This window comes from Lipotes vexillifer, unplaced genomic scaffold (assembly GCF_000442215.2).
Source record: "Lipotes vexillifer unplaced genomic scaffold, Lipotes_vexillifer_v1.1 scaffold256, whole genome shotgun sequence".
NCBI classification, from domain to species: Eukaryota; Metazoa; Chordata; class Mammalia; order Artiodactyla; family Lipotidae; genus Lipotes; species Lipotes vexillifer.
The window spans coordinates 225,138-236,246 of record NW_006792822.1 but is presented as its reverse complement, the minus strand read 5'-3'; the positions used below and the strand labels follow the sequence as shown (position 1 = coordinate 236,246).

General features: G+C 35.6%; 1 protein-coding gene across 1 annotated transcript in view; it reads left to right on the top strand.

Moving 5' to 3' along the window:
* The window catches only part of GPC5 (glypican 5), a gene marked incomplete at its 3' end in the record, with an annotated part of 683,933 nt that overhangs the window by 461,975 nt on the left and 210,849 nt on the right, over positions 1-11,109 (top strand). The window contains exon 6 of the mRNA XM_007466019.1: positions 7,561-7,681. Within this exon, the coding sequence (XP_007466081.1) occupies positions 7,561-7,681 (121 nt within the window). The remainder of the gene's footprint in view (positions 1-7,560; positions 7,682-11,109) is intronic.

Here is an 11,109-nt window from a genome sequence, read left to right as displayed (position 1 = left end):
ATCTTCCCGGGCCGGGGCACGAACCCGTATCCCCTGCATTGGCAGGCGGGCTCTCAACCACTGCGCCACCAGGGAAGCCCCAGAAACACCCATTCTGTTTGGACTCTGCCAGCCATCAGAAACCTCCCACCTTCTGTGTATGCATCTTTTTCACATACTGAGTCAGCCAAGTGTGTCCAGAGAGGAATCACAACCGTAGGAATCTGAAAGTCCCTAGGCACATAGAGTTCTGTCTGTGGAACTAGGTCCAGCTGTTTTTTTGCACCGCATAACTGGGTTTGCCAAGAAATAGCTGGAGAAGCAATTTTCTCATATATGCAAGTGAACACAAATTAGAGTCCATTACACAAGTGGATTGTTTTTTCAGGACTGTCTGATAGTAGAAATTTGGCTGTGGTGTAGTTAAGATGAGGATGGACAGAAAGCTGAGCTATTTCCCCACCTCCTGCAGCTTCCTCTCCATAATGACTGTGATTTGAAACCTATCAATTTTTATTTTTTGAGATTCAACAGACCACAAAATGGACAGAACTTTAAGTTGGGATTGGAGACAGGGTTGAAACTGGGTATTCAAACGGATGTGTTATGCTCAACTTCTAATTGTTTTCTATATACTAATTAATTACTACAGGCTTACTTTCCTTAAGAAAAATGATTACAAATCTTTTAAAATTTCAAATCTCTTTTATGGGCCCAGGAAGTCCACTTTTTTGCTATTGAAAATGAATGTAAAGAAAGTGAATATGGGAACAGTAGGGTATGTGTGTGTATGTGTGTACAAGTACATATAAATATATGCATATATATTATTGTGTGTATAAATGTTTATTTTATGTATATATAAATGTTTATATGTATATACATTATATATTATTATGTTATATATTATGTATATGTTATATATAAGCATTTTTTCCATGTAGTTCTTCTTATATTATTATGTCTGACTTTCATTAATATTCTAACCAATTTATTTGGTCATGCCTAAAATAAGAGCAGACAGAAGTATTTACAATAAAAGCAACATAATACTGAGCTTGTGGGCTTCCTTGACAGATTCCCACCCCCAATCCAAAAATACGTGGACCAACCACATATCAAAACTGTCCAATTAGTGGAGTATTGATGGTGGATTTAAACTTTGAAAACTGTATTTGTCAGTGTCCTTTATGAAAAAAAAAACAAGCTACAAATTTCCAAAAGTAAAGGAAGAAAAAGATTCTGTTAAAGGTAGGATTAATAAATATATTTAAAAATATTTAATTAACTGTCCATCAGTTAAAATATATCTTACCATTATGACTGCCCTTCCCCGTCTCATTGGTGTTTATTTGTAAATTGCTCATCTGTGTTCCTATTTGCTGTGTAGGATTGTGGAAACAGCTACTTTGTGGTAGTTTGTTATTGTGGCCCCAGGAAACTAGTATGCTCTGAAATTCAAAGTTTCTTTCTCTCTGATTTTATTGTGTTATGTATTGGTAGGAAATACCTGGGTGGTTCATTTGCATGGTATGTTGATAATCTGAGAATTATTGTATCTCGCAACTAATTTTAAAGTATATTTTGATGCAGTTAGTAGTTAGTTGTTTGATGCAGTTAGTAGTTAGTTGTTAGTTTCATGTCTGAAGTTTAACTAATGTTGTTAGTTTCATGTCTGAAGTTTAACTAATGTTGTTAGTTTCATGTCTGAAGTTTAACTAATGTTGGTGCCAATTACATTTGCAAAACAATACAAAAAACTGTGTAAGATTCTAGGGACTTTTAGGATTTTGTAATGTCTCTAACAAAAGGTTGGTGAGATGAAATTTATATAACGTTATAATGTAGTGATCTGCTAAAAATTCCTTGTTGATTGCTATACAAAGCATGACATTACCTTATTAGAATAATGTTTATGAGTGTTTTCCATAAGATATCACAAACTGTGATATCCTCAGTAGGTACTTAGTTATCCATAAATGATAATAAAGGCCATAATAAGGTCTCTATCAATTCTATTTATTTTGACTTCATTATTTAAGGTCAGAAACATATATTTCAAACTTAGACATTATTATCTATAATTATAAAGTCAAATAAATGGTAGAAATTAACTTAAAAATAGTTTGTGGCTCAACAGTTGAAGTGAGATAGTGGAATCACAGAAGGTTGAATCTTTTTGAATTGATTCTACAGATATCTGCATTCTCTAAATCCCCTGTAGTCTTCTTACCTATCATGAAAGGTTATTCTCTTAAACCTGGCACATGAAATCAATCATATGACTCCTATCTGTTCTGAGAGTTCGAAGATTAAGACCTTCACTGTCAAGGAGAAGGGCTGTATAGAAGCTGCATGTGCACAAAACAGCATTCAGCAGTGGCATCCAGTGTCACCCAGGTATTTGAGAAAAAGTTACAAAAAAACAGATCACTAGTACTTACTTCACATTTGCTACCAAAACCAAGAAGGGGGGCCCAGAGATGATTTGAAAGAAAAATTTGTTCTGGAGGAAGGGGTTCACTGATGAATACCTACTCTGTGCTTCCCAGACCTTTAAATCAGAGACAGCAATGCATTTACCAGAGTCAAAGACACCTCCTAAAACTAGGAGACTCAGAACTCTGGAAATTGAAGGAATTTTAATATACAATCACCTAACCAAGTCAGAAAAAAGGATATAAACAAAACATCTACTACTGCTGCTACTATTACCACCACCACCAACATGGTCCCCATTCTCAATCTTGAATCTCTAACAGAGATGGCAATAATAGTAGAAAGAAAAAGCCCCTGATAAGGTGTTTTCCTCATCTCTGATCAATGATCATATTCTTATATCTTGTCCCAGTGAAGCTATCAAAAACTTCTAAGACGGATCACTTTAATGACTCATAACAAATTCCAGGGTCAGATTTTATATATTTTTCCACCTGAAATTGTATAAGTGCACATCAAAATACCATACTTTTGATGTGAATCTGAAACAAATTCTATTGCATTCCCAAGAAAATGAAATTAATATCAGCCAAGAGAGCATGGTGTGTTTCAAATAAGAAATGTTGGTAATGTGAGGAGAAATGACTTCCTAATGACATACCGTGTGTAGATGTATTAGCACTTCTTCTTAATATTTCATCTGTTGAACACAAAGAGAACTGGAATCTTGTTAATCATCATTTTAAAACATTTTTATAGAATGTAAATATATCCGTACTTGCCTTTTTGCCATGTTAATGAGAAGCAAGTCATACTTGTGGAATGAGTATTCCTATTAAACTGCTGTCATCCATTCCCAGACCTGCTTAAAAGAAACAGGCACAGATGGTGGGTCTATTACTTCTCTAACAAAAAATTTGCCTCTTTTTTGTGTGTGTTTTGTTCCCTCCTTCTCATTGAAATGTGAGCAGTTTTTCAAGTCAAGAAGCCTCTGTAGGGTTCCTTGAAATGTTTTATCCATTACTTGTACATTTAGGAGGAAAAAGAGTGATTAATGATTTATTAAAATTTCATAATGAGAAAAACTCATATAAGAAGTCTGTTGGAAAAACTTTTATTTGATTTAGTAACTGTATTTTTTGCATGCAAATTGAAGTCTGCAGGGAGTTTTTGTGTCAGACTAGGAGCCTAAATTACTAATTCTATGATGACAAAACCATTTAGCCCGTGTTAAAAATACCTATGTTGATCTTTTATTTATACATTGTTCAATGCAAATTTGTCTGTTGTATGCATATTAAGAAAAAGAGCACAAGAAGTTTTCAACGTAAATGTTTCGTTTAGGTTGAAAATACATGTATACAGTGAGGTATCCAAATTTTAACTATGCAGTTCAATTCTTTTTTTTTTTTTAATATAAAATGAGCACTCTTGTGGAACCAGGATCCAAATCAAGAAACATTACTAGAACCCCAGAAACCCTCTTCAAGCTTCTGCACACTATCTCCTAGAGTAGTACTTACGGTGATTTGGAACATCATTGATTAGTTTTTAACTTTTAATGAATGGAATCATAGCACATGTTCCATATGTTGCTTCTTTCATTTAATATTTCGCTTATAAGATTTGGAATATAGTTGTAATTCATTCATTCTTATTGCTATATAGTATGACATTATGTAAATATTCTACCATTTATTTGCCCATGCTAATGTTTAGGGATATTTGGGTTTTGTCCAGTTGGGTGCTATTTTGCATAGTACGTCTCCGAAAATTCTATACCTTTCTTTTGGTAAACATTGTTTAGTATATACCCGGATACATGTCAGATAGTGGTTTATATCAGTTTAAACTCCCATCCACAAGGAGAGAGGGTTCTAACTGCCCTACATCCGTGCCAATGCTTGGTATCATCTTTTTTCATTTAAATCATTCTGGTGTGTGTATATCACTATTGCACTGTGGTTCTTCTTAACCTTACAAAAACAGAAAAGAATAATTTTATTAAAGTATATTTCACTTAAAGTATCTTAAATGCCCTGCTTTGCAATATTTTTTTCTTACTTAAACGATACAGAGGAATAGTGATCCTGAACTATTCGATAATAGACTAGCTGGGAAGGAGATTATTGATCAATTGTAATGCTGATAAATTTAACTAGTTATTAACTGTAATAATTAAGAACAAAAAATAAGCAATTCTTTGGATTAATGTGGAACAGTATTCTTGAATGTTAAAAGAAAGTTTCATGGTCTATAAATAAATCAAGATGTGAACCAAGTAAGTGTTTATTTAAAGTTAAGAGAGGAGTCTCAGTTTCCGTTGTTGGCATTATGTCTGTATTTCAGGTGAAACAAAGGAAAATCTTAAGGCAAACTTGCAGTCTATTTAGTCTCACCCTGCCAGCAACTGTTATTTCACTCTTTATCTAGTAATCTACAACTGTTCCAGTTGAAGAGGTTTTTTGAAGAAAATGGTATATCCCTTTTAATTAGAAGCAGTGAAGACTTTGAAATGCTATAGTTACAGTAAAAAACAAATCAAGTCAAAACAAAACAATTAAAAAAACAAACACTTTGCACCAAGCTAATTGTATCTTTATGTTAGTTGGTTTCAGGAGTTTTCATTCATAATTATTGAATGATTGTATCTAGAGCTCACATTCCCTGTGTTCCTATCCTTGCTGTATATTTAACCAACAGTGTTGCCTTGGGAAAGTTACTTAACCTATTCAAATCTCAGATCCCCAATCTACAGATAGGGAATAATTATCGTATAAATATTATATGGTGTAATGTTCTGGGTCCTCCAAGAAGCAAATGCCAAAGAAGGACTAAACACAAGAGGAGTTTTATTAAGTGAAATGCCTATGAGTGAAAATGGGGAGGAATCTGGGTAAGGCTGGAAGAGCTGTTGGCCATGAAGCAACCGTGACCCGGAGTGAAGGAGAGAGGGAAGCAAGGTGGAGTGGAAGCATTCGGCATGAGGTGCCATCTAAGGCAGGTTTAGCAGGGGCTGCAGGGAATCCTGAGCCAAAATTGGCCATTAGGGGAAAGCCATGTCTTCCAGTGATGGGTCTGTTTTCGTATCTCTGCTGCACTCAGTCATTGGTTGGAGGAGACAAAGAAATAGCTTGCAGAGCTAAGCAGCAGGTGCCCTGGTCAATGACACTTCCAATATTTTGAAGCCTATGAGGCATGTTCTCATGGCTACAACAAATGATTGTCACTGAGATGAACTGACAAACTCCAAAGAAAGTAATTAAAACAATGCCTGAATCATAGTCATCATTTATCAATTTATTTATTCACATTATTCATCATTATTATTAATAATCACACTAATAAGGGAGCCACATGTGTAATCTACTTGAAATATTTGGAAGAAAAATATAACAGTGCTACAGAGAAGTTAAGAGAAGCCTAATATTTATAATTTACTTCATTCTTCTTAACTAAAGAATATTAGTACACATTAATAGTATATGCATAATTGTTTTCCTTTTACTATTTGTTATTGGTATATATTGCTAAGTTACTAACACACTGGAATACCTAACTCTAAAACCCTCTATTTCTGCATAAAGAAACGAGTTCAAGGTTGTTTTAAAAATAAAAAGTTATTAATATCATTATTCTTATCACATCCAATTGGTATTATCCATATCAAAGAGTTCCACCATTTACTATCATTGGAAGGACATAATTAGCAATTGTTTGATCTACTTTTGAAAATTGATCATTGGGTATGTGTAATATTGGGAATAACTGGATATTACTTGAAACTCCTTTTGTTTGGCCATATTCTCAACAGTGGAACCTCTTTTTATCTTTTCAAAGAGTTTCCACTGCTGTAGAAAATTCAGAAGGTTCATGTGCATAATTGTGATACTCTGCTCAAATACAGAGAAGGGATATTACATTACAAATTATGTGAAAATGCTTCCTGAAAAGTCTGTGAGGCCACTTTATCATGATACTTTAATGTAAGCAACATTTTACTCAGAGGAAAGTCTTAAACATAGAGGGGATGGAACCTCTAGGGCATGTCCCCCATCTCTTACTTTCCCCCATTTGTTCTCTCATTTTGTAAATAAAAGCCTAGTTATGCTTCCCTGTGTGTGTTACTCACGGGCCTTTGCGATTTCCCCTGCTGGGATGTCATCTTTTGCCCTGGAGAGCACATTAACTACATCCAAGACCTAGCCTTACCTTAATATTTCAAGGGCTGCCTCAAGCTATAACTCTTCCTTTAGTTTTTCCCCAAGTATCTTGGTCCAAATAAACTTCTCCATATGTTGAATGTTTACTACTTGTGTTATCCCTCCCTCTCACTTGGCATATACTCTTCCTTCTTGCTATCCCTACCACATACTGAACGTCTCCTTCATTCCTAGTGCTGTGCTTTAACTGTTCACTAGGCATTATGCTACACCACACTGTCAGGAAAATAAAGGTAGTTATATTGCTGGAATCTAGTAAGAACTTTTAAATATAATGTAATGAATGAATGCATGAATGAACAAGTTAATTGATACATTATATTCCCAGGTATATAATGAGCACTGTGAGGACAAGAATTGAGTCTTATAACCCCAGTCATGTAGTATAGGACTGGAATATAGGAGGGGGCGCTTAATACATCTTTGTGACTGATGAATCTAAATATTTGTTTGAGTACTAAGTCGACATTATGTGACATATATATGTGTATATGTGTATGTATATTTCTTTTGTAGTCCAATATGTAAAAATATATTACTGTGCTTCATCTAAGTACTGTGTAAAATGAAGTGAATTGACCCAGATGATATGGATTCAGACGTGTGTAATTCAGCAAAGATTGGTAACAAAGTGAGATGTATATTAACTTTTTTTAGTATATTAGTAAGTAGTATTAAAAATACAATTTTTGGGTGGGTCTTTTGAGAGGATAACAATAGAACAGTCTGTATTTGCATGCTGAGTGTTTTACCAGGAAAAAACATTGCAGCTGTGCCAGGTTCTGGTCCAAGAAAAAATATATTATTTTACACTCTTGAAGGAGTAAGATTCTGAACTCGAATCTGTTCAAAAGGTTGTGGCAGATAATACTGTGACCAGGTTATTAAGTCATGTACCTTTCACTTTTCACTTTGTTAGCTATACTCAGCCTGTGGTTGGAAATGGAATCAAAGCCCAATCTGGAAATCCCGAAGTCAAAGTCAAAGGAACCGATCCTGTGATAAATCAGATTATTGATAAACTGAAGCATGTAATTCAGGTAAGTGCCAATGCTCTATTTAATTGCTATACTCAGTAATAACTAGTAAATGATGACTTTCCATTATATGTCATCAACCTGTTAATCCTATCTGATAATCCTACCTGAAACTGAGTACTGGAATAAATTATTTGTATCTAGAGTTTTGGAAATATTTGGTTGAGTGATTTTCATATACAGTCAATGTGCAGCAGTATTTTAATGGCTGGACAATATCTATCTGTAAAAGGAAGCATGGCTTCAGGGTTTCAATAAATAATGAGAATCTCAGGATGAGCTTCATCCCTAACGAATAAGCTTTAGACATGGGAACTACTGTCACCATCAAAGAAAACATATAGAAGAGCATAGAAGATGCCAAAGTCACCTTCCAGGCAACTTTCTGAGCCTTGCTGTGAAGGTTTTTGCTGCATTTTCAACAGAAGTTAAGTCATAAATGAATCACATGCATTTCTTGTGTTTATTTCCTGTATCACCTTTTACATGTTACCTAATGGTTGTTTATGAAATACTTGTTTTATCTTTAATAATATTATTTAATTAAGTGAGTATTTACTGCTGTTTTTAATACATGGCAAGTAAAGCATGAAGGTATCTGTCAAAGGAATATTTCATCAAACTATTTGATTAATGAAAGCCAAATATTATATTACATGTTGTAAAAATCACCTTCCATTCTGCATCTGTTGGGGTTTGGGCTAAGAAGGTCTAGTTTTTAAGTTATTAGTTTTTTTATAACAGTTTATATGTGCATATATTTTAATTTTTTCTAAGCAAAACTTTGTATGGATAGTTGATACTGACTTCTAGTGTTCTGTGTCAGAATCTATATCTAAACATAGTACTGAGTTTTTATTGATATTATTCCAGAGTCGTTGGTATGCTTCTCATAATTGTTCTGCAAAACTTAAGTTTATATGGGGCCAGTTCTGAGGATTCCATTATTATGGGAGTCTCTACAGATTGAGCAAAGCAAGATACGGGGGCTTGTGTCCAATACCATAGATTTCTCCTTTCCAGGAGGCAATAATGGCTACTTTGCTCTTTCTACGGCTGGTACATTGGGAGAACAGAGCTGTCACCCTGGAGAGCAGAATCAAAAATAAGTTCCATTAGGAAAAGTATAAGAGAAAAGTGGTGCCACTCACGGGCCCAGCCGCTCCGCAGCACGTGGGACCTTCCCGGACCGGGGCACGAACCCATGTCCCCTGCATCGGCAGGCAGACTCTCAAACACTGCCCCACCAGGGAAGCCCCTAGGATGTTTTTTAATTCTTAAATTTCCAGCGGGCCAATAAACAATCCATTAGGAACTTGACACATAAACAAACTAGATTCCTAGGTATATGCCAATGTATATATGTTTTTGTTGGAGTTCCCCGGGAGAGAGACTGTGAAACAGAGATGTGTGTGCAGGAGGTTCTCGGCAGAGTGCCCTGCAGCCAGTAAGGGGCTGGAGGGAGGGGCACAGCACAGAGGGAGCAACTGAATTGTGTTGTAGCTTTAACAGAAGCCTCGCCTGAACCCAGTAGGACCTCAGGAGCTGGGAGGCCTCTTTCAGGTTGTCCTGAGTTGAAACAAGGAGGTGGGTCTTCATTGTCCCACACTGACCAGTGATTGGATGAGGGCTAGTGGGAGTGGAGGTAGGGTGTGTTAACTCAGCTCTGAGTCAGAGCCAACAATATTATGTACAGCTAGAGGAACAAATGCCTTCATCTAGGTGGCACCTCACAGCCTCATGGGCTATAATATGGTATGTAGATCTGTATTATTCAAAAACTCTAGTGCACAATGGATCATAAAATCAAAAGAGTTTTAATAAAAAGTGGTTCCTCTCTATGAGAGACAGCAAAGCTTAGTGGTCTCCAACGTGGGCTAAGCATTCCCCAGGGAGTTCACAAGCTGAGCCACTGGAGGGCAGAAAGGAAATATAGAACTTCAATGTATATTTATTCTGTCACATTCTTTTAAGTTTTTTTTTTTTTTGGTTGTAGGAAGGTATATAAAATATGTAACAGTGCAATAGCACATGCATATAGTTTAGAAATACATAAATATGTGTCGAGTGGGTGTGTGTTCAAACTGTTTTAATGGTATATGTATACACACACACACACATACATATATATATTATAAAAACAGATGGAAAACCCTGTTGTAGGCAATAAGGATGGAGCTGCTATATACAAAAGAGTGCCTGTAAAAAACCATATTCACAAAGAAATAAGTAGATACTCAAAATGTAGGGTTTATTAAAAATTCTTCACAGGAGGGTTCACTGATATGTTGCCCATTTGGCATGACATTTGCCCCTTCTTGCTTCATAGATTTCAAAGCCATATCCTTTTCAAGGTAGCAGAGGGAAATAATTCCACTTTTTTTTTAGCACCCATGTTAAATTGAGTCCCATTCTTTCATCTTTATATTAGTGTGCAGATCTCCAATTATTCATGCTTAAGTTTCCTTCCAGAGTTACAAGAGAATATGAAATAAAATGCTACCTTTGAGGTCTGTCTTTTTAAAGTCTACTAGGGTGATATGATTGAAATTTAGATTTTTACAGAAGATAGCAGAAAGTCATATTTTGTACAATATTCACCTGTAATGTCTTAGAACATGTTCTTTCCTAAGACAGCTGTACTGGAGATGAAGAGAAATTTTTGACTTTGCCAGACTTCTGACCGCTGGTCATATGTGTGTGTCCTAGTGGGAACGGCTGCTGTGCTGTAATATCCAGGGGCAGTTAAAAAGACCCACCACAGGGTCAGGTCTGAAAAGGTTCAGAAAATCATCTTGTATAAGTGAGAATTTATTAACTTGAGAATAAGTATGGAGCAAGGGAGGAAGTAGAAGGAGGAACATATTTCAGAATCTAATCTGTAGATTTAGGTGATCACTTATTTGTGTTTGGAGTTTGTTTTTTATTGTAATGGATATTAAATGCATTTGTCGAGAATACAGTATACTATAAAAATGCCATCTCTCATCATAGGGGTAAGCAAAAGTTCCTCTTGTCCTTTTTTCCCCATATCTAAGTATATGGAAATAAGCCAGCCATATTTATTAGCAAAAACTGTCTCCATATGTTAGCCCCCAAACATCTTTCTTCTAGGCCTGCCATTGAGCACACCTCATTTTCTACCCTGTATCCTCTGCAGTTAGAGTCATTAAACAAGTGGGTAGGGATTTTACTTTGAAAATGCCACTTTGTAAATGTCTTAATCATTAATTTATTCAAAATATTCCACTAATACTTATTGATTCCCACTATGGGCCTGGTTCTGCACAAGGCACTGAGGTTACATGGGTGAACAAAGCAGACAGAACCCTGCTTTCATGGGATTCATATTCTAAGGAAAAGGACAATACAATGCCTGTAGCTGACAAATGTGAACAAATCAAGAAAACAGAACAGATGAGGTAGGGAAA